This window comes from Oncorhynchus nerka, linkage group LG2 (assembly GCF_034236695.1).
Source record: "Oncorhynchus nerka isolate Pitt River linkage group LG2, Oner_Uvic_2.0, whole genome shotgun sequence".
Taxonomy (NCBI): Eukaryota; Metazoa; Chordata; class Actinopteri; order Salmoniformes; family Salmonidae; genus Oncorhynchus; species Oncorhynchus nerka.
Window position 1 is genome coordinate 101,003,630 of NC_088397.1, and position 25,723 is coordinate 101,029,352.

At 45.7% G+C, this 25,723-nt stretch overlaps 1 protein-coding gene across 1 annotated transcript in view; it reads right to left on the bottom strand.

The window, feature by feature from the left end:
* The window catches only part of wnt7aa (wingless-type MMTV integration site family, member 7Aa), a 59,279-nt gene extending 34,025 nt beyond the window's left edge, over nt 1–25,254 (bottom strand). The window contains exons 1-2 of the mRNA XM_065004765.1: nt 24,812–25,254; nt 24,047–24,273 (exon numbers count right to left, since the gene is read on the bottom strand). Coding sequence (XP_064860837.1) covers nt 24,047–24,273; nt 24,812–24,882 — 298 coding nt within the window. The 5' untranslated portion in view covers nt 24,883–25,254. The remainder of the gene's footprint in view (nt 1–24,046; nt 24,274–24,811) is intronic.
* Nucleotides 25,255–25,723: the final 469 nt, after the last annotated feature.

The following is a 25,723-nucleotide window of genomic DNA, read 5'->3' on the forward strand; positions in this document are numbered from 1 at the left end:
GACCTGCTGAGAGACAATGTTGACCTGCTGAGAGACAGTGTTGACCTGCTGAGAGACAGTGTTGACCTAGAGGTTGACCTGCTGAGAGACAGTGTTGACCTGCTGAGAGACAGTGTTGGAGAGACAGTGTTGACCTGGGGGTTGACCTGCTGAGAGACAGTGTTGACCTGTTGAGAGACAGTGTTGACCTAGAGGTTGACCTGCTGAGAGACAGTGTTGACCTAGAGGTTGACCTGCTGAGAGACAGTGTTGACCTGCTGAGAGACAGTGTTGACCTGCTGAGAGACAGTGTTGACCTGCTGAGAGATAGTGTTGACCTGCAGGTTGACCTGCTGAGAGACAGTGTTGACCTGCAGGTTGACCTGCTGAGAGGCAGTGTTGACCTGCTGAGAGACAATGTTGACCTGCTGAGAGACAGTGTTGACCTAGAGGTTGACCTGCTGAGAGACAGTGTTGACCTGCTGAGAGACAGTGTTGACCTGCTGAGAGACAGTGTTGACCTGCTGAGAGACAGTGTTGACCTGGGGGTTGACCTGCTGAGAGACAGTGTTGACCTGCTGAGAGGCAGTGTTGACCTGTTGAGAGACAGTGTTGACCTGCTGAGAGACAGTGTTGACCTGCTGAGAGACAGTGTTGACCTGCTGAGAGACAGTGTTGACCTGGGGGTTGACCTGCTGAGAGACAGTGTTGACCTGCTAAGAGACAGTGTTGACCTGCTGAGAGGCAGTGTTGACCTGCTGAGAGACAGTGTTGACCTGCTGAGAGACAGTGTTGACCTGTTGAGAGACAGTGTTGACCTGCTAAGAGACAGTGTTGACCTGCTGAGAGGCAGTGTTGACCTGTTGAGAGACAGTGTTGACCTGCTGAGAGACAGTGTTGACCTGCTGAGAGACAGTGTTGACCTGGAGGTTGACCTGCTGAGAGACAGTGTTGACCTGCTGAGAGACAGTGTTGACCTGGAGGTTGACCTGCTGAGAGACAGTGTTGACCTGGATGTTGACCTGCTGAGAGACAGTGTTGACCTGGAGGTTGACCTGCTGAGAGACAGTGTTGACCTGGAGGTTGACCTGCTGAGAGACAGTGTTGACCTGCTGAGAGACAGTGTTGACCTGGAGGTTGACCTGCTGAGAGACAGTGTTGACCTGCTGAGAGACAGTGTTGACCTGCTGAGAGACAGTGTTGACCTGGAGGTTGACCTGCTGAGAGGCAGTGTTGACCTGCTGAGAGACAGTGTTGACCTGCTGAGAGACAGTGTTGACCTGGAGGTTGACCTGCTGAGAGACAGTGTTGACCTGGAGGTTGACCTGCTGAGAGGCAGTGTTGACCTGCTGAGAGACAGTGTTGACCTGGAGGTTGACCTGCTGAGAGGCAGTGTTGACCTGCTGAGATGCAGTGTTGACCTGGCTGTCAGCAGGTCAACCTCCAGGTCAACACTGTCTCTCAGCAGGTCAACACTGCCTCTCAGCAGGTCAACCTCCAGGTCAACACTGTCTCTCAGCAGGTCAACACTGTCTCTCAGCAGGTCAACCTCCAGGTCAACACTATCTCTCAGCAGGTCAACCACTGCCTCTCAGCAGGTCAACACACCACCGGTCTCTGGAAGGAAGAAAGGAAGGAAGGAAGGAAGGAAGGACGGACGAAGGACGGACGGAGCATTAGTCCAGCCATGCAGCCACATCCTGTCTCTGGACAGACAGACAGACAGACAGACAGGTACCAGGTCAACACTGTCTCTCAGCAGGTCAACACTGTCTCTAAGCAGGTCAACACTGTCTCTCAGCAGGTCAACACTGTCTCTCAGCAGGTCAACACTGTCTCTCAGCAGGTCAACACTGTCTCTCAGCAGGTCAACACTGTCTCTCAACAGGTCAACTCCCAGGTCAACACTGTCTCTCAGCAGGTCAACACTGCCTCTCAGCAGGTCAACACTGTCTCTCAGCAGGTCAACACTGTCTCTCAACAGGTCAACTCCCAGGTCAACACTGTCTCTCAGCAGGTCAACACTGCCACTAAGCAGGTCAACACTGTCTCTCAGCAGGTCAACCCCCAGGTCAACACTGTCTCTCAGCAGGTCAACACTGTCTCTCAGCAGGTCAACACTGTCTCTCAGCAGGTCAACGCTGTCTCTCAACAGGTCAACCCCCAGGTCAACACTGTCTCTCAGCAGGTCAACACTGTCTCTCAGCAGGTCAACACTGTCTCTCAACAGGTCAACACTGTCTTTCAGCAGGTCAACACTGCCTCTCAACAGGTCAACACTGTCTCAGCAGGTCAACACTGTCTCTCAGCAGGTCAACACTGTCTCTCAGCAGGTCAACACTGCCTCTCAGCAGGTCAACACTGTCTCTCAGCAGGTCAACACTGTCTCTCAGCAGGTCAACACTGCCTCTCAGCAGGTCAACACTGTCTCTCAGCAGGTCAACACTGTCTCTCAGCAGGTCAACACTGTCTCTCAGCAGCTCAACACTGTCTCTCAACAGGTCAACACTGTCTCTCAACAGGTCAACACTGTCTCTCAGCAGGTCAACACTGTCTCAGCAGATCAACACTGTCTATCAGCAGGTCAACACTGTCTCTCAGCAGGTCAACACTGTCTCTCAACAGGTCAACACTGTCTCTCAACAGGTCAACACTGTCTCTCAACAGGTCAACACTGTCTCTCAACAGGTCAACACTGTCTCTCAGCAGGTCAACACTGTCTCTCAGCAGGTCAACACTGTCTCTCAGCAGGTCAACACTGTCTCTCAGCAGGTCAACACTGTCTCTCAGCAGGTCAACACTGTCTCTCAGCAGGTCAACACTGTCTCTCAACAGGTCAACACTGTCTCTCAACAGGTCAACACTGTCTCTCAACAGGTCAACACTGTCTCTCAACAGGTCAACACTGTCTCTCAGCAGGTCAACACTGTCTCTCAGCAGGTCAACACTGTCTCTCAGCAGGTCAACACTGTCTCTCAACAGGTCAACACTGTCTCTCAACAGGTCAACACTGTCTCTCAACAGGTCAACACTGTCTCTCAGCAGGTCAACACTGTCTCTCAGCAGGTCAACACTGCCTCTCAGCAGGTCAACACTGTCTCTCAGCAGGTCAACACTGTCTCTCAACAGGTCAACTCCCAGGTCAACACTGTCTCTCAGCAGGTCAACACTGCCACTAAGCAGGTCAACACTGTCTCTCAGCAGGTCAACCCCCAGGTCAACACTGTCTCTCAGCAGGTCAACACTGTCTCTCAGCAGGTCAACACTGTCTCTCAGCAGGTCAACGCTGTCTCTCAACAGGTCAACCCCCAGGTCAACACTGTCTCTCAGCAGGTCAACACTGTCTCTCAGCAGGTCAACACTGTCTCTCAACAGGTCAACACTGTCTTTCAGCAGGTCAACACTGCCTCTCAACAGGTCAACACTGTCTCAGCAGGTCAACACTGTCTCTCAGCAGGTCAACACTGTCTCTCAGCAGGTCAACACTGCCTCTCAGCAGGTCAACACTGTCTCTCAGCAGGTCAACACTGTCTCTCAGCAGGTCAACACTGCCTCTCAGCAGGTCAACACTGTCTCTCAGCAGGTCAACACTGTCTCTCAGCAGGTCAACACTGTCTCTCAGCAGCTCAACACTGTCTCTCAACAGGTCAACACTGTCTCTCAACAGGTCAACACTGTCTCTCAGCAGGTCAACACTGTCTCAGCAGATCAACACTGTCTCTCAGCAGGTCAACACTGTCTCTCAGCAGGTCAACACTGCCTCTCAGCAGGTCAACACTGTCTCTCAACAGGTCAACACTGTCTCTCAACAGGTCAACACTGCAACACTGTCTCTCAACAGGTCAACACTGTCTCTCAACAGGTCAACACTGTCTCTCAGCAGGTCAACACTGTCTCTCAGCAGGTCAACACTGTCTCTCAGCAGGTCAACACTGTCTCTCAGCAGGTCAACACTGTCTCTCAACAGGTCAACCCCCAGGTCAACACTGTCTCTCAGCAGGTCAACACTGTCTCTCAGCAGGTCAACCCCCAGGTCAACACTGTCTCTCAGCAGGTCAACACTGTCTCTCAGCAGGTCAACACTGTCTCTCAGCAGGTCAACACTGTCTCTCAACAGGTCAACTCCCAGGTCAACACTGTCTCTCAGCAGGTCAACACTGCCACTAAGCAGGTCAACACTGTCTCTCAGCAGGTCAACCCCCAGGTCAACCCTGTCTCTCAGCAGGTCAACACTGCATCTCAGCAGGTCAACACTGTCTCTCAGCAGGTCAACACTGTCTCTCAGCAGGTCAACACTGTCTCTCAGCAGGTCAACACTGTCTCTCAGCAGGTCAACACTGTCTCTCAACAGGTCAACCCCCAGGTCAACACTGTCTCTCAGCAGGTCAACACTGTCTCTCAGCATGTCAACCCCCAGGTCAACACTGTCTCTCAGCAGGTCAACACTGTCTCTCAGCAGGTCAACACTGTCTCTCAACGGGTCAACTCCCAGGTCAACACTGTCTCTCAGCAGGTCAACACTGCCACTCAGCAGGTCAACACTGTCTCTCAACAGGTCAACTCCCAGGTCAACACTGTCTCTCAGCAGGTCAACACTGCCACTAAGCAGGTCAACACTGTCTCTCAGCAGGTCAACCCCCAGGTCAACACTGTCTCTCAGCAGGTCTACACTGTCTCTCAGCAGGTCAACACTGTCTCTCATCAGGTCAACGCTGTCTCTCAACAGGTCAACTCCCAGGTCAACACTGTCTCTCAGCAGGTCAACACTGCCTCTCAGCAGGTCAACACTGTCTCTCAGCAGGTCAACCCTGTCTCTCAACAGGTCAACACTGTCTCTCAACAGGTCAACACTGTCTCTCAGCAGGTCAACACTGCCTCTCAACAGGTCAACACTGTCTCAGCAGGTCAACACTGTCTCTCAGCAGGTCAACACTGTCTCTCAGCAGGTCAACACTGTCTCTCAGCAGGTCAACACTGTCTCTCAGCAGGTCAACACTGCCTCTCAGCAGGTCAACACTGTCTCTCAACAGGTCAACACTGTCTCTCAACAGGTCAACACTGTCTCTCAACAGGTCAACACTGTCTCTCAGCAGGTCAACACTGTCTCTCAGCAGGTCAACACTGTCTCTCAGCAGGTCAACACTGTCTCTCAGCAGGTCAACACTGTCTCTCAACAGGTCAACACTGTCTCAGCAGGTCAACACTGTCTCTCAGCAGGTCAACACGGTCTCTCAGCAGGTCAACCCTGTCTCAGCAGGTCAACCAGGTCAACCCAGGAAAGTATAGTCCACCTATTGCAGCAATACAATGGTCAGAGATGTATTTAATGGTGCACCCAGAGGGAGAGATAGTGTTGTGATGTTTAGAATCTGGCCCGCAGCCCAGCTCCTGTCACACAGCTGGCAGCTCCTTGAGGTGAGCCTGAGGGCTGAGAGGCATGCAGACCCTCCCTAGATGGACCGCCTGATACCACACCATTACACACCACACTAATACAGTACCACAAGGTTCTGATCAGACCGGGGTTCTGTTCTGATACCACAGAGTTCTGTTCTGATACCACAGGTTTTGATACCACAGGGTTCTGTTCTGACACCACAGGGTTCTGACACCACAGAGTTCTGATACCACAGGGTTCTGTTCTGACACCACAGGGTTCTGTTACCACAGGTTTTGATACAACAGGGTTCTGTTCTGACACCACAGGGTTCTGACACCACAGAGTTCTGATACCACAGGGTTCTGTTCTGACACCGCAGGGTTCTGATACCACAGGGTTCAGTTCTGATACCACAGTGTTCTGTTCTGACACCACAGGGTTCTGATACCACAGGTTTTGATACAACGGGGTTCTGTTCTGACACCATGGGGTTCTGATACCATAGAGTTCTGATAACACAGAGTTCTCTTCTGATATCAGAGTTCTGATACCACAGGTTTTGATACCACAGGGTTCTGTTCTGACACCATGGGGTTCTGATAGCACAGAGTTCTGATACCACAACACAGGATAAAGTTATGTTCCGATACAACAGAGTTATGTTCTGATACCACTGGGCTCTGTTCTGATATCACAGAGTTCTGTTCTGATACCACAAGGTTCTGATACAAGATTGTTCTGATACCACAGGGATCTATGTTGGGTTCTGATAAAATACCACAGGGTACTGTTCTGATACCACAGGGTTCTGTTCTGATACCACAAGGTTCTGTTCTGACACCACAGGGTTCTGTTCTGATGCGACAGGGTTCTGATACCACAGGGTTCTGTTCGAATATCATAGGGTTCTGTTCTGATACCACAGGGTTCTGATACAACAGGGTTGTGTTCTGATACGACAAGGTTCTGTTCTGATACCACAGGGTTCTGTTCTGATACCACAGGGTTCTGATACCACAGGGTTCTGTTCTGATATCACAAGATTCTGATAACACAGGGTGCTGATACAAGGTTCTGATATGACAGAGTTCTGTTCTGATACTAAAGGGTTCTGATAAAATACCACAGAGTACTGTTCTGATACCACAGTGTTCTGTTCTGATACCACAAGGTTCTGTTCTGACACCACAGGGTTCTGATACCACAGGGCTCTGTTCTGATACCACGGGGTTCTGGTACCACAGAGTTATGTTCTGATACCACAGGGTACTGATATTACAGGGTTCTGATACCACAGGGTTCAGTTCTGATACCGCAGAGTTCTGTTCTGATACCACAGGGTTCTGATACCACAGGGCTCTGTTCTGATACCACAGGGTTCTGGTACCACAGAGCTATGTTCTGATACCACAGGGTTCTGATACCACAGGGTTCTGTTCAGTTACAACTAGGTTCTGATACCACAGCGTATTGATATTACAGGGTTCCGATACCACAGGGTTCTGTTCAGATGCCACATGGTTATGATACCACAGGGTTCTGTTCAGTTACCACAGGGTTCTGATACCACAAGGTTATGTTCTGATACCACAGGGTTCTGATACCACAGAGTTCTGTTCAGATACAACTAGGTTCTGATACCACAGGGTTGTGATACCCTGTGATTGCACAGGGTGCTGATGCAACAAGGTTCTGAAATGACAAAGTTCTATTCTGATACCACGGGGTTCTGGTACCACAGGGTTATGTTCTGATACCACAGGGTTATTTTCTGATACCACAGCGTGCTGATACCACAGGCTTATATTCCGATTCCACAGGGTACTGATATTATGGGGTTCTGATACCACAGGGTTCTGTTCTTATACCACAGGGTTATGATACCACAAGGTTCTGTTCAGATACCACAGGGTTCTGATACCATAAAGTTCTGTTCTGATACCACAGGGTTATGTTCTTATACCACAGGGTTATGATACCACAGGGTTCTGTTCTTATACCACAGGGTTCTGTTCTTATACCACAGGGTTATGATACCACAGGGTTCTGTTCTGATACCACAGGGTTATATTCTGATACCACAGTGTTCTGTTCAGATACAACTAGGTTCTGATACCACAGGGTTCTAATAAAACAGGGTTGTGATAACTCAGGGTTGTGATACCACAGGGTTGTGATACCACAGGGTTGTGATAGCATAGGGTTCCACCCCATACACCACTACCGGGTTAGCCTCATTCTTAATTAAAATGCAGATAACAACTTACAGGTCTATATAATATTGAAAATGAAATACACAGGAAATGAAAACACCCATGAGCTGGTCAGTGATAGTACCATACTGTAATCTAATCACATCCTATCAGGACAAATCTCAGTCGATTTGAAGTCAGTATTTATGCTGCAATAGTTTACGTGTCGGAGGGCTAGGGTCAGTCTGTTATATCTGGAGTATTTCTCCTGTCTTAACCCGATGTCCTGTGTGAATTTAAGTATGCTCTCTCTAATTCTCTCTCTCTCTCTCTCTCTATTTCTTTCTTTCTTTCTCTCTCTCAGAGGACCTGAGCCCTAGGACCATGCCTCAGGACTACCTGGCCTGATGACTCCTTGCTGGCCCCAGTCCACCTGGTCGTGCTGCTGCTCCAGTTTCACCTGTTCTGCATGTGGCTATGGAACCCTGACCTGTTCACTGGACGTACTACCTGTCCCAGACCTGCTGTTTTCAACTCTCTAGAGACAGCAGGAGCGGTAGAGATACTCTGAATGAACGGCTATGAAAAGCCAACTGACATTTACTCCTGAGGTGCTGACCTGTTGCACCCTCGACAACCACTGTGATTAGTATTATCTGACCCTGCTGGTCATTTATGAACATTTGAACATCTTGGCCATGTTCTGTTATAATCTCCACCCGGCACAGGCAGAAGAGGACTGGCTACCCCTCATAGCCTGGTTCCTCTCTAGGTTTTTTCCTAGGTTCCTGCTTATCTAGGGAGTGTTTCTTAGCCACAGTGCTTCTACACCTGCATTGCTTGCTGTTTAGGGGTTTAGGCTGGGTTTCTGTACAGCACTTTGTGACATCAGCTGATGTAAGGGCTTTAAAAAATGTTTTTGATTGAATGCCTCAGCAGTTTCAGAGTCCTATCATCATCATCATCATCATCATCATTACAGTATTGATAAGCAGTGTTACTGACTTGCCTGGTCAACTCTCCCCCCGATCAATCATTTACACGTTAACCCGACAACACTCTGACCCTACAACCAAGGAAACAGACCCTGTATTCCAAATCAACCCCTAGCCCCCCCTAAACACGAAGAAAAGAGGGTCCCTCAAGGGTTCTTTGGGAAGGTTGAGGGTTCTATGTGGAGCCATAATGACTCAAAGAACCATTAGAGCCCTTCAATGGTTCTTTGCAGTTCACAAAAGGGTTCTTTGGTCGTTTAGTGCTAATTAATTATGTGACTACGGCCCGTGACGGTGTCTAGTGAAAGACTCACGTATGGCCTTGAGTTAACTGATGTCTAAACCAGTGGTTCTCCCCAGCCATTGCAGATCTAGAACACCTGATTCAACTTAATTAAACACAATAATAAAACCAACTAAATTTAACAACAGTTGAAGCTCGCATCCGCTACAAGACCATGGTGCTTGCCTACGGAGCTGTGAGGGGAACGGCACCTCAGTACCTCCAGGCTCTGATCAGGCCCTACACCCAAACAAGGGCACTGCGTTCATCCACCTCTGGCCTGCTCGCCTCCCTACCACTGAGGAAGTTCAGTTCCCGCTCAGCCCAGTCAAAACTGTTCGCTGCTCTGGCCCCCCAATCGTGGAACAAACTCCCTCACGACGCCAGGACAGCGGAATCAATCACCACCTTCCGGAGACACCTGAAACCCCACCTCTTTAAGGAATACCTAGGATAGGATAAAGTAATCCTTCTCACCCCCCCCCCCTTAAAAGATTTAGATGCACTATTGTAAAGTGGCTGTTCCACTGGATGTCATAAGGTGAACGCACCAATTTGTAAGTCGCTCTGGATAAGAGCGTCTGCTAAATGACTTAAATGTAAATGTAAATGTAAATGGCTAACCAGAAAAAATAACCCTGTTTGGTTCTTCAAAAGGTTATTTCTAGAACCTTAAGATTGAGAATGTTTCTTTATAGAATCATTCTCTATAAAGAACAATTAAAAAGGGTTCTATTTCTAAGTCCTTTTGTTCACCTGATCAAGAATTCAAATGCAGACCGCATTATATACCAAGGGAAGTCTCTTCGATTATAATCACAGTCGTGTATATTCCCCCCCAAGCAGACACCTCGATGGCCCTGAAAGAACTTCATTGGACTCTATGTAAACTGGAAACCACATATCCTGAGGCTGCATTTATTGTAGATGGGGATTTTAACAAGGCTAATCTAAATGTTATCAGCATATCGAATGTGCGACCCGGGCTGGTAAAACCCTAGATCATTGTTAGTCTAACTTCCGCGACGCATACAAAGCCCTCCCTTGCCCTCCTTCGACCACGACTCCATGTTGATGCTCCCAGCCCATAGACAGAAACTAAAACAGGAAACGCCTGTGCTCAGGTCTGTTCAACGCTGGTACGACCAATCGGATTCCACGCTTCAAGATTGCTTCGATCACATGGACTGGGATATGTTCGCATAGCGTCGGACAATAACATTGATGAATACACTGATTCGGTGAGCGAGTTCATTAGAAAGTACCCACAGCGACTATTAAAACCTTCCCCAACCAGAAACCGTGGATTGATGGCAGCATTCGTGCAAAAATGAAAGCGCAAACTGCTTTTAATCGGGGCAAGGTGACCGGAAACATGACCGAATACAAACAGTGTAGCTATTCCCTCCGCAAGGCGATCAAACAAGCTAAGCATCAGTATGGAGACAAAGTAGAGTCTCAATTCAACGGCTCAGACACAAGAGGTATGTGGCAGGGTCTACCGTCAATCACGGACTACAAAAAGAAAACCAGCCCCGTCGCGACCCACGATGTCTTGCTCCCAGACAAACTAAACAACTTCTTTGCTCGAGGACAATACAGTGCCACCGACACGGCCCGCTACCAAACCCTGCGGAATCTCCTTCACTGCAGCCAACGTGAGTAAAACATTTAAACTTGCTAACCTTCGCAAGGCTGCCGGCCCAGACGACATCCCTAGCTGCGACCTCAGAGCATGCGCAGACCAGCTGCCTGGTGTGTTTACGGACATATTCAATCTATCTTTATCCCAGTCTGCTGTTGCCACATGCTTCAAGAGGGCCACTATTGTGAGGGCCACAAGAAAGCTAAGGTAACTAAGGTAACTGAGCTAAATGACTATTGCTAGGGGGCACTATTTTTATTTTTGAAAAAATAACTGCATATAATATGCATATAATTGACAGCGTAGGATAGAAAACACTCTAAAGTTTCCAAAACTGTAAAAATATTGTCTGTGAGTATAACAGAACTGATATTGCAGGCGAAAGCCTGAGAAAAATCCAATCAGGAAGTGACTTATTTTGAAAGATCTGTGTTCATATGCATCCCTATTGACCATTGAAAGGGATATCAACCATATTTATTTTTATGTGGCTTCCCTAAGGTGTCTACAGCCTTTAGACGTAGTTTCAGGCCTTTATTTTGAAGAATGAGCGTAAACGTCCACATTGCGTAAGTGGTCAGTTGTTGGCTCTCAGTGTGATTTTTGCGCAAAACAGAGAGGTAGCCATTTTTCCTCCCGGTCCTAGTGAAAAGCCAACTGTCCCGGTTGATAAATTGTCGAAAAGATATTTGAAAAACACCTTGAGGATTGATTATAAAAAACGTTTGCCATGTTTCTGTCGATATTATGGATATAATTTGGAATTTTTGTCTGCGTTGTCGTGACCGCTATTTCCGGTGGATTCCTGGGCATAACGCATCAAACTAACGGAGGTATTTGGATATAAAAATATCTTTATGGAACAAAAGGAACATTTGCTGTCTAACTGGGAGTCTCGTGAGTGAAAACATCCGAAGATCATCAAAGGTAAACAATTAATTTGATTGTTTTTCTGATTTTCGTGACCAAGTTACCTGCTGCTAGGTGTACATAATGTTTTGTCAGTATATCGATAAACTTACACAAACGCTTGCATTGTTTTCGCTGTAAAGCATAATTTCAACATCTGAGACGACAGGGTGATTAACAAAAGGCTAAGCTGTGTTTCGCTATATTTCACTTGTGATTTCATGAATATGGATATTTTCTAGTAAGATTATTTGACCGTTGCGCTATGCTATTTAGCGTAGTTGATGACAATAATCCCAGATCTGGGATGGATGGTTCCAAGCTTAACCTCTAGTCAAGGACCATATAACACTACCTGACACCCTAGACCCACTCCAATTTGCTTTCCGCCCCAATAGGTCCACAGACGACGCAATTGCAATCACACTGCACACTGCCCTAACCCATCTGGACAAGAGGAATACCTATGTGAGAATGCTGTTCATCGACTACAGCTCAGCATTTAACAACATAGTACCCTCCAAGCTCAAGACCCTAGGTCTCGACCCCGCCCTGTGCAACTGGGTCCTGGACTTCCTGACAGGCCACCCCCAGGTGGTGAGGGTAGGAAACAATATCTCCACCCCGCTGATCCTCAACACTGGGGCCCCAAGAGGGTGCATTCTCAGCCTCCTGTACTCCCTGTTCACCCATGACTGCGTGGCCATGCACGCCTCCAACTCAATCATCAAGTTTGCAGACAACACTACAGTGGTAGGCTTGATTACCAACAACGACGAGATTACCTATAGGGAGGAGGTGAGGGCCCTTGAAGTGTGGTGTCAGGAACATAACCTCACACAACCTCAGGAGGCTGAAGAAATTCGGCTTGTCACCAAAAAAACTCAAACTTTTACAGATGCACAATCGAGAGTATCCTGTTGGGTATCCTGTATTACCGCCTGGTACGGCAACTGCTCCGCCCACAACCGTAAGGCTCTCCAGAGGGTAGTGCGGTCTGCACAACGCATCACCGGGGACAAACTACCTGCCCTCCAGGACACCTACACCACCCGATGTCACAGGAAGGCCAAAAAGATCATCACGGACAACAACCACCCGAGTCACTGCCTGTTCACCCTGCTATCATCCAGAAGGCGAGGTCAGTGTGCATCAAACCTGGGACCGAGAAACTTTAATTTTTTCTTTATTTAACTAGGCAAGTCAGTTAAGAACAAATTCTTATTTTCAATGACGGCCTAGGAACAGTGGGTTAACTGCCTGTTCAGGGGCAGAATGACAGATTTGTACCTTGTCAGCTCAGGGATTTGAACTTGCAACCTTTCAGTTACTAGTCCAACGCTCTAACCACTAGGCTACCCTGCCTAAAACAGCTTCTATCTCAAGGCCATCAGACTGTTAAACAGCCATCACTAACATTGAGTGGCTGCTGCCAACATACTGACTCAAATCTCCAACCACTTTAATAATTAAAAATTGGATGTAATAAATGTATCACTAGTCACTTTAAACAATGCCACTTTATATAATGTTTACATACCCTACATTACTCATCTCATATGTATATACTGTACTCGATACCATCTACTGCCTCTTGCCTATGCCGTTCGGCCATCTCTCATCCATATATTTATATGTACATATTCTTATTCATTCCTTTACTCTTGTGTGTAAAAGGTAGTTGTTGTGAAATTGTTAAGATTACTTGTTAGATATTATTGCACGGTCGCAACTAGAAGCACAAGCATTTCGCTACACTCACATTAACATCTGCTAACCATGTGTATGTGACCATTAACATCTGCTAACCATGTGTATGTGACCAATAACATCTGCTAACCATGTGTATGTGACCATTAACATCTGCTAACCATGTGACCAATAACATCTGCTAACCATGTGTATGTGACCATTAACATCTGCTAACCATGTGTATGTGACCAATAACATCTGCTAACCATGTGTATGTGACCAATAACATCTGCTAACCATGTGACCATTAACATCTGCTAACCATGTGTATGTGACCATTAACATCTGCTAACCATGTGACCATTAACATCTGCTAACCATGTGACCAATAACATCTGCTAACCATGTGACCAATAACATCTGCTAACCATGTGACCAATAACATCTGCTAACCATGTGACCAATAACATCTGCTAACCATGTGTATGTGACCATTAACATCTGATAACCATGTGTATGTGACCAATAACATCTGCTAACCATGTGTATGTGACCATTAACATCTGATAACCATGTGACCATTAACATCTGCTAACCATGTGTATGTGACCAATAACATCTGCTAACCATGTGTATGTGACCATTAACATCTGCTAACCATGTGACCAATAACATCTGCTAACCATGTGTATGTGACCATTAACATCTGATAACCATGTGACCAATAACATCTGCTAACCATGTGTATGTGACCATTAACATCTGCTGACCATGTGACCAATAACATCAGCTAACCATGTGTATGTGACCATTAACATCTGATAACCATGTGACCAATAACATCTGCTAACCATGTGTATGTGACCATTAACATCTGCTGACCATGTGTATGTGACCATTAACATCTGCTAACCATGTGACCAATAACATCTGCTAACCATGTGTATGTGACCATTAACATCTGCTAACCATGTGTATGTGACCATTAACATCTGCTAACCATGTGACCAATAACATCTGCTAACCATGTGTATGTGACCATTAACATCTGCTAACCATGTGTATGTGACCATTAACATCTGCTAACCATGTGTATGTGACCAATAACATCTGCTAACCATGTGTATGTGACCAATAACATCTGCTAACCATGTGTATGTGACCAATAACATCTGCTAACCATGTGTATGTGACCATTAACATCTGCTAACCATGTGTATGTGACCATTAACATCTGCTAACCATGTGTATGTGACCAATAACATCTGCTAACCATGTGTATGTGACCAATAACATCTGCTAACCATGTGTATGTGACCATTAACATCTGCTAACCATGTGTATGTGACCATTAACATCTGCTAACCATGTGTATGTGACCATTAACATCTGCTAACCATGTGTATGTGACCATTAACATCTGATAACCATGTGTATGTGACCATTAACATCTGCTAACCATGTGTATGTGACCATTAACATCTGCTAACCATGTGACCATTAACATCTGCTAACCATGTGACCATTAACATCTGCTAACCATGTGTATGTGACCATTAACATCTGCTAACCATGTGTATGTGACCATTAACATCTGCTAACCATGTGTATGTGACCATTAACATCTGCTAACCATGTGTATGTGACCATTAACATCTGCTAACCATGTGTATGTGACCATTAACATCTGCTAACCATGTGTATGTGACCATTAACATCTGCTAACCATGTGTATGTGACCATTAACATCTGCTAACCATGTGTATGTGACCAATAACATCTGCTAACCATGTGTATGTGACCAATAACATCTGCTAACCATGTGTATGTGACCATTAACATCTGCTAACCATGTGTATGTGACCATTAACATCTGCTAACCATGTGTATGTGACCATTAACATCTGCTAACCATGTGTATGTGACCATTAACATCTGCTAACCATGTGTATGTGACCATTAACATCTGCTAACCATGTGTATGTGACCATTAACATCTGCTAACCATGTGTATGTGACCATTAACATCTGCTAACCATGTGTATGTGACCATTAACATCTGCTAACCATGTGTATGTGACCATTAACATCTGATAACCATGTGTATGTGACCATTAACATCTGCTAACCATGTGTATGTGACCATTAACATCTGCTAACCATGTGACCATTAACATCTGCTAACCATGTGTATGTGACCATTAACATCTGCTAACCATGTGACCAATAACCTCTACTAACCATGTGACCATTAACATCTGCTAACCATGTGACCAATAACCTCTACTAACCATGTGACCAATAACATCTGGTAACCATGTGACCAATAACATCTGGTAACCATGTGACCATTAACCTCTACTAACCATGTGACCATTAACCTCTGCTAACCATGTGCATGTGACCATTAACATCTGCTAACCATGTGTATGTGACCATTAACATCTGCTAACCATGTGTATGTGACCATTAACCTCTACTAACCATGTGTATGTGACCATTAACCTCTACTAACCATGTGTATGTGACCATTAACATCTGCTAACCATGTGACCATTAACATCTGCTAACCATGTGTATGTGACCATTAACATCTGCTAACCATGTGACCAATAACCTCTACTAACCATGTGACCATTAACATCTGCTAACCATGTGACCAATAACCTCTACTAACCATGTGACCAATAACATCTGGTAACCATGTGACCAATAACATCTGGTAACCATGTGACCAATAACCTCTACTAACCATGTGACCAATAACATCTGGTAACCATGTGACCATTAACCTCTACTAACCATGTGTATGTGACCATTAACCTCTACTAACCATGTGTATGTGACCATTAACATCTGCTAACCATGTGTATGTGACCATTAACATCTGCTAACCATGTGACCATTAACATCTGCTAACCATGTGTATGTGACCATTAACATCTGCTAACCATGTGACCAATAACCTCTACTAACCATGTGACCATTAACATCTGCTAACCATGTGACCAATAACCTCTACTAACCATGTGACCAATAACATCTGGTAACCATGTGACCAATAACCTCTACTAACCATGTGACCATTAACCTCTACTAACCATGTGTATGTGACCATTAACATCTGCTAACCATGTGACCATTAACATCTGCTAACCATGTGTATGTAACCAATAACATCTGCTAACCATGTGTATGTGACCAATAACATCTGGTAACCATGTGACCAATAACATCTGCTAACCATGTGACCAATAACATCTGCTAACCATGTGACCATTAACCTCTACTAACCATGTGACCAATAACATCTGCTAACCATGTGACCATTAACATCTACTAACCATGTGACCATTAACATCTACTAACCATGTGACCATTAACATCTACTAAACATGTGACCATTAACATCTACTAACCATGTGACCATTAACATCTACTAACCATGTGACCATTAACATCTACTAACCATGTGACCATTAACTTCTACTAACCATGTGTATGTGACCATTAACATCTACTAACCATGTGTATGTGACCATTAACCTCTACTAACCATGTGTATGTGACCATTAACATCTGCTAACCATGTGACCATTAACATCTACTAACCATGTGACCATTAACATCTACTAACCATGTGACCATTAACCTCTACTAACCATGTGACCAATAACATCTACTAACCATGTGACCAATAACATCTACTAACCATGTGTATGTGACCATTAACATCTACTAACCATGTGTATGTGACCATTAACCTCTACTAACCATGTGTATGTGACCATTAACATCTGCTAACCATGTGTATGTGACCATTAACATCTGCTAACCATGTGTATGTGACCATTAACATCTGCTAACCATGTGTATGTGACCATTAACATCTACTAACCATGTGACCATTAACATCTACTAACCATGTGACCATTAACATCTACTAACCATGTGACCATTAACCTCTACTAACCATGTGACCAATAACATCTACTAACCATGTGACCATTAACATCTACTAACCATGTGTATGTGACCATTAACCTCTACTAACCATGTGACCAATAACATCTACTAACCATGTGACCATTAACCTCTGCTAACCATGTGTATGTGACCATTAACCTCTGCTAACCATGTGACCATTAACCTCTACTAACCATGTGTATGTGACCAATAACATCTGCTAACTATGTGACCAATAACATCTGCTAACCATGTGTATGTGACCAATAACATCTGCTAACCATGTGACCATTAACATCTGCTAACCATGTGACCATTAACATCTGCTAACCATGTGTATGTGACCAATAAAATGTGATTTTATATAGCCCCAAAAAAAGTGTTTTAATCACAGCAGAACCCTTATTTGGTGCGATATAGAACATTCTTTATAGAACCATCAAAACAAGTTTCGATATACAGTAGCACTAAAAATGGTTCCCCTTTGCTTACAAGCCAAATAACTCATATTTGGAACTATATCGTTTTCTGTTATGTGTTTTAGTGTGTATAACATCCTAACCTTTGTTACCCAGAGCAGAGTCAGTGAAAATGGTTCACTAGTTTACTCTGGTTAATCTGACCAATCATGTCTGAGCACCTGCAGGTCAGAGGAAGTACTCTTTGTCCGAAAATGTAATTGTAGGAAATGAACACCATGTTCCTGTGGATTATATATCTGTGGATTATATATCTGTGGATTATATATGCTCTCTCTGCCAGCGTTTCACAGTTCTGGACCCATAGCTGCAGGTATGCAGCACATTGCACACTGAATAACTGACAGGGCAATCAATTGAAATGTTTTAAATATCATGTGGAGTGAAGTGAGGCCTGTCTCTCCTCAGGAACACTTCATTTAAACAGCTAGATAGATCTAGTTAACTTTAGATCCTAAACAGTGTATGGGGTCGTGTTTCCAGACCACGAGTATGGGGTCGTGTTTCCAGACCACGAGTATGGGGTCGTGTTTCCAGACCACGAGTATGGGGTCGTGTTTCCAGACCACGTGTATGGGGTCGTGTTTCCAGACCACGTGTATGGGGTCGTGTTTCCAGACCACGTGTATGGGGTCGTGTTTCCAAACCACGAGTATGGGGTCGTGTTTCCAGACCACGTGTATGGGGTCGTGTTTCCAGACCACGTGTATGGGGTCGTGTTTCCAGACCACGTGTATGGGGTCGTGTTTCCAGACCACGAGTATGGGGTCGTGTTTCCAGACCACGAGTATGGGGTCGTGTTTCCAGACCACGTGTATGGGGTCGTGTTTCCAGACCACGAGTATGGGGTCGTGTTTCCAGACCACGAGTATGGGGTCGTGTTTCCAGACCACGAGTATGGGGTCGTGTTTCCAGACCACGAGTATGGGGTCGTGTTTCCAGACCACGTGTATGGGGTCGTGTTTCCAGACCACGTGTATGGGGTCGTGTTTCCAGACCACGTGTATGGGGTCGTGTTTCCAGACCACGTGTATGGGGTCGTGTTTCCAGACCACGAGTATGGGGTCGTGTTTCCAGACCACGAGTATGGGGTCGTGTTTCCAGACCACGTGTATGGGGTCGTGTTTCCAGACCACGTGTATGGGATCGTGTTTCCAGACCACGTGTATGGGGTCGTGTTTCCAGACCACGTGTATGGGGTCGTGTTTCCAGACCACGAGTATGGGGTCGTGTTTCCAGACCACGTGTATGGGGTCGTGTTTCCAGACCACGAGTATGGGGTCGTGTTTCCAGACCACGTGTATGGGGTCGTGTTTCCAGACCACGAGTATGGGGTCGTGTTTCCAGACCACGAGTATGGGGTCGTGTTTCCAGACCACGAGTATGGGGTCGTGTTTCCAGACCACGTGTATGGGGTCGTGTTTCCAGACCACGTGTATGGGGTCGTGTTTCCAGACCACGTGTATGGGGTCGTGTTTCCAGACCACGTGTATGGGGTCGTGTTTCCAGACCACGAGTATGGGGTCGTGTTTCCAGACCACGTGTATGGGGTCGTGTTTCCAGACCACGTGTATGGGGTCGTGTTTCCAGACCACGTGTATGGGGTCGTGTTTCCAGACCACGTGTATGACGTCGTGTTTCTAGACCACGTGTATGGGGTCGTGTTTCCAGACCACGTGTATGGGGTCGTGTTTCCAGACCACGTGTATGGGGTCGTGTTTCCAGACCACGAGTATGGGGTCGTGTTTCCAGACCACGAGTATGGGGTCGTGTTTCCAGACCACGTGTATGGGGTCGTGTTTCCAGACCACGAGTATGGGGTCGTGTTTCCAGACCACGAGTATGGGGTCGTGTTTCCAGACCACGAGTATGGGGTCGTGTTTCCAGACCACGTGTATGGGGTCGTGTTTCCAGACCACGAGTATGGGGTCGTGTTTCCAGACCACGTGTATGGGGTCGTGTTTCCAGACCACGAGTATGGGGTCGTGTTTCCAGACCACGTGTATGGGGTCGTGTTTCCAGACCACGTGTATGGGGTCGTGTTTCCAGACCACGTGTATGGGGTCGTGTTTCCAGACCACGTGTATGACGTCGTGTTTCCAGACCACGTGTATGGGGTCGTGTTTCCAGACCACGTGTATGGCGTTGTGTTTCCAGACCACGAGTCGTGCCATTCATCCGCCGCCATCACCTCATGTTTCAGCATGATAATGTCGCAAGGATCTGTACACAATTGCTGTAAGTAAAAAAAAAATCCCAGTAATTCCATGGCCTGCATACTCATCAAACATGCTTGCTATCTAGCAAGTAGCTAAGGGGGATAACTAGTCAGTTGTCCAACTGAATGTATTCAACTGAAATGTGTCTTCCACATTTAAATCAACACCTCTGAGTGGTGCAGGGGGCTGCCTTAAGCAACATCCACGTCTTCGGTGCCCGGGGGAACAGTGGGTTAACTGCCTTGCTCAGGGGCAGAACAACAGATTTTTACCTAGTCAGCTCGGGAAATCAATCCAGCAACCTTTTGGGTTACTGGCCCAACGCTCTAACCACTAGGCTACCTAGCTAGCTGATTAATTTGATTATAAAGGCAACAATATCAACACTGACTTGAACAGGAGAACGTTGGCCATTTATTTGTGACTTTGTCACTTGTCAGTATGTGTAGGCTGTGTTTCAGTCTGGCGGCAGCAGTAACAAGCTGGAAAGGCTTCCTCTCACTCCACTGGCTCCCAGAGCGAGGCACAATGAAGGTCCTTTAAGTGGATGGCATTTACGCAAAGACACACCTTTCCCCAAGGCCAGCTCAGCACATATAGCTAGGCCAGCCCAGCAGATATGGCTAGGCCAGCCCAGCAGATATGGCTAGGCCAGCCCAGCAGATATGGCTAGGCCAGCCCAGCAGATATGGCTAGGCCAGCCCAGCAGATATGTCTAGGCCAGCCCAGCAGATATGGCTAGGTCGGCCCAGCAGATATGGCTTGGCCAGCTCAGTAGATATGGCTAGGCCAGCTAGGTAGATATGGCTAGGCCAACCCAGCAGATATGGCTAGGCCAACCCAGCAGATATGGCTAGGCCAACCCAGCAGATATGGCTAGGCCAGCCCAGCAGATATGGCTTGCTAAGCAGACATGGCTAGGCCAGTCCAGCAGATATGGCTAGGCCAGTCCAGCAGATATGGCTTGGCCAGCCCAGCAGATATGGCTAGGCCAGCCCAGCAGATATGGCTAGGCCAGCCCAGCAGATATGGCTTGCTAAGCAGACATGGCTAGGCCAGTCCAGCAGATATGGCTAGGCCAGCCCAGCAGATATGGCCAGGCCAGCCCAGCAGATATGGCTAGCCCAGCAGATATGGCCAGCCCAGCATATATGGCTAGCCCAGCAGATATGGCCAGACAAGCCCAGCAGATATGGCTAGGCCAACCCAGCAGATAGGGCCAGACAAGCCCAGCAGATATGGCTAGCCCAGCAGATATGGCCAGACAAGCCCAGCAGATATGGCTAGCCCAGCAGATATGGCTAGGCCAACCCAGCAGATATGGCAAGACAAGCCCAGCAGATATGGCCAGACAAGTCCAGCAAATATGGCTAGCCATTCAGATATGGCTAAGCCAGCACAGCAGATATAGCAGGGCCAGCCCAGCAGATATGGCTAGCCCAGAAGATATGGCTAGGCCAGCCCAGCAGATATGGCCAGACAAGCCCAGCAGATATGGCCAGACAAGCCCAGCAGATATGGCTAGGCCAGCCCAGCAGATATGGCTAGGCCAGCCCAGCAGATATGGCTAGGCCAGCCCAGCAGATATGGCTAGGCCAGCCCAGCAGATATGTCTAGGCCAGCCCAGCAGATATGGCTAGGCCAACCCAGCAGATATGGCTAGGCAAAAGCCCCCATGTTTTCCTTCAAACTCTATATTTTTTCTCTCTCACAACACAAGCAGTGGGGCTCCATCTGTTGGGGAAAACAACAGCGAATCTGGGCTTTAAAATCTGCTTTAGACAAACCAGTTCAAGATGTATTTTAACAAATGAGAAGACAGTTAGTAATTTGGACATTGTATTGTGAAAAGCAAATGCTCTATATGAATATGCATTGCAATGTGTATTACAAAACACTGTTTAAGTTGAGTGAAAAAGTGACTGTATGATGTTGTGCTAAAACCAAAATGTCCTTAGAGATTTGTAACTGTATTTTTCATGATCTGTTTTGAGTTTTGTAACTAAGAGTTATGAACATTTACCACAGACTTGCACCAATGCCATTTAAAAAAATTAGTCTGAAAACAATTTAACTTGAACACACTACTTAAATATTAATCCAACCATTACTCCATATAACAAGATCATACTATAGAAGGAATAGCCTTCCTTATAAGTTATAGTATATTTATGGCTATTTGTGTAAAAATCCATAAACAGCCCAATAAAAGGGGAAATCTACAGTTACAACATCCATTTGTGGACTTATAACGTTTGTAAACAAAGTAAATATAAACACACACAGTATAGCTTCAAAACATGGTTCAAACTATGATTGTATATCATTGATGGTGAGTCTGTCTATGAATCAGAGTGGTTACATTCAGTCTATGAATCTGAGAGTGGTCACATTCAGTCTATGAATCTGAGAGTGGTTACATTCAGTCTATGAATCAGAGAGTGGTCACATTCAGTCTATGAATCAGAGTGGTCACATTCAGTCTATGAATCAGAGTGGTCACATTCAGTCTATGAATCAGAGAGTGGTCACATTCAGTCTATGAATCAGAGTGGTCACATTCAGTCTATGAATCTGAGAGTGGTTACATTCAGTCTATGAATCTGAGAATGGTCACATTCAGTCTATGAATCTGAGAGTGGTTACATACAGTCTACCAGTCTATGAATCTGAGAGTGGTTACATACAGTCTACCAGTCTATGAATCTGAGAGTGGTTACATACAGTCTACCAGTCTATGAATCTGAGAAGTGGTTACATACAGTCTACCAGTCTATGAATCTGAGAGTGGTTACATACAGTCTATGAATCTGAGAGTGGTTACATACAGTCTATGAATCTGAGAGTGGTTACATACAGTCTATGAATCTGAGAGTGGTTACATACAGTCTATGAATCTGAGAGTGGTTACATACAGTCTATGAATCTGAGAGTGGTTACATACAGTCTACCAGTCTATGAATCTGAGAAGTGGTTACATACAGTCTATGAATCTGAGAGTGGTTACATACAGTCTACCAGTCTATGAATCTGAGAGTGGTTACATACAGTCTATGAATCTGAGAGTGGTTACATACAGTCTACCAGTCTATGAATCTGAGAGTGGTTACATACAGTCTATGAATCTGAGAGTGGTTACATACAGTCTATGAATCTGAGAGTGGTTACATACAGTCTACCAGTCTATGAATCTGAGAGTGGTTACATACAGTCTATGAATCTGAGAGTGGTTACATACAGTCTACCAGTCTATGAATCTGAGAGTGGTTACATACAGTCTACCAGTCTATGAATCTGAGAGTGGTTACATACAGTCTACCAGTCTATGAATCTGAGAGTGGTTACATACAGTCTACCAGTCTATGAATCTGAGAGTGGTTACATACAGTATCTCCAGCCCCATCATCCATCAGCTTGTTATTGTGATTCAGTTATTATTTAGTTTTGTGGGGGACTACAGGTACAAAAACAATCAATCAATCAAAGAAATGCATACAACGATAACCCCAACCCATTTCCCCTTATTCCCCATCCACCCATTTCCCCTTATTCCCCATCCACCCATTTCCCCTTATTCCACATCCACCCATTTCCCCTTATTCCCCATCCACCCATTTCCCCTTATTCCCCATCCACCCATTTCCCTTTACTCCCCATCCACCCATTTCCCCTTATTCCCCATCCACCCATTTCCCCTTATTCCCCATCCACCCATTTCCCCTTATTCCCCATCCACCCATTTCCCCTTATTCCCCATCCACCCATTTCCCCTTATTTCCCATCCACCCATTTCCCCTTATTCCCCATCCACCCATTTCCCTTTACTCCCCATCCACCCCCCAGCATCCTTCTACCCACTCGGAAACCATGTCACGCACCTTGCCTAGCCCACCCCTCAGCTTTGAAGTGAAACTGATCGCCTCTTTAAGCTGCCTGAGTTTTTGAAGCATCTCATACCTCTGTGTTCTAGAAATGGTTGAATTAATTCAAGTATGATGACCATAATATAGGACACCAAACATGATTAAAGTCTGTCACTGCTCAGCTATCTGATGTCCATAATATAGGACACCAAACATGATGAGTGTAAACAACTTATTCATTGGACTGATGCCATATGATGGTCATGGACAAACTGAACTAAAGTGAGAGGGGTGATACACGTGTTATAACATTCAAAAAAGGAAGCACATTTCTGAGCACTTGGCAAATACATTGGGAACGGAGTGCTGTCAATTTGGCAGGTGTATCCTACTAATATCGATGTAATCACTGTAAGAGGTGAAACTGAAATGATTGTTACATACCCACGTTCAGCTCTTTTCCAAATACGGTCCTCTCTCCCAGGGCAGAACAGTTCCACCGTCCGTTTTTAAACTGAAACTGGCACTCATTGATGCCCATCTGAGCTCCCTCTCCTATCACTATGATGGCGTCGGGTCGGCTCTGACAGATCGTCCGCTGTCGTGGAGCTAAACCCGGGATCTTGTTACAGATGATACCCGCGCCTAATGCCACCACGGACGAATAAACCCTGTGAATTGTATTAGTTACATTAAATTATGGCAAATAATGAATAATGCGTTGGATACTTGTCATCAACATGGTTTCAAAATATTTGGACATAGTGTTGAATGATAATCATGCAAGTATATTCACATTTTACAGGGACTATAAATCATAAATACATTACAATACAAATCCATTCAACATACTGTAGCGACCCGCACAATATTTTCAATCAGATATATTCTTGGTCATGTTTAATTCTCTGTTTGATGTTAAAACTCGATTTAAACTGTAATATAAATCCCCACTGTGCAGGACAGTAGGCTAATACATGTCTATTAGGGCTAATAGCTCATTTACGCAGGTATCACAATTAATGGAACAATGAATTAAACAAACTAGTCTACCTAATATTATTTCGTTAACAATACATTATGAAGGTATTATTTCCTGCCCACATGTCTCATATGATCTGTGTTCATAGCTATCCACTGACAACATTCCCCAGCTCTCATCCCTAATTCCACGCTATCAGGTCTCAACATGCACAATGTGCTACTCACCCTATTTTCAAATACACTATTCCCAAGCAGAGAAACATGTGGAAAATCCAGCCGCGCGTTTTCATGCTCATGATCACCAGCCAGTTGGTTTGATATGACCGCTACAATCAGACCGTGTTCTCTTCTGTCTGCACCCAGCCCGGACCGGCAGGCAGGCAGGCAGACAGGCGGGAATTCCAGGTAAACTTATTGGCGACAGAAAGAAAAGACTCCGGGGGACAAATGAAAGTTCCTCTGCAAACGAGTCGGAAATATCCTGGGGTATATGTGGAGTTGTTTCGGTCGCATTGGTCAGCCTGTCTCCGGTACCTTAAGAGAAAGAGATATCTAACATATCCTAGTCCTCGCCTGCAGGGCCGATGGTATCTATGTCTGATATCTATCAGGGCGTGCTGCTAACACACGCACCAGCAGCAGCTCGCTGACTCCAGCACTGAGACACACTGATGCTGCCTCTGAAACAAAGTCACCGATACTTGCTAGGATCCTCTGGAGCAGTGACTGACCGCATTTGTATAAAAGAAGATTGACATGTGCTTCCAAATTATTACATTTTGGATACAAAATATCGATTTGAAGAATTCATATAATAAACAGGCATTCAAAGTTTATAATGATCATGTTCCTGTTGCAGAGTTTGCATGACAAAGTGAATGAATGTAGCGTGGTGTATTACTTTAAAGCCATGTAGACAGTCTGCTAACTACACTACATGAACAACGGTATGTAGACAGTCTGCTAACTACACTACATGAACAACGGTATGTAGACAGTCTGCTAACTACACTACATGAACAACGGTATGTAGACAGTCTGCTATCTACACTACATGACCAACGGTATGTAGACAGTCTGCTATCTACACTACATGACCAACGGTATGTAGACAGTCTGCTATCTAAAGGTATGTAG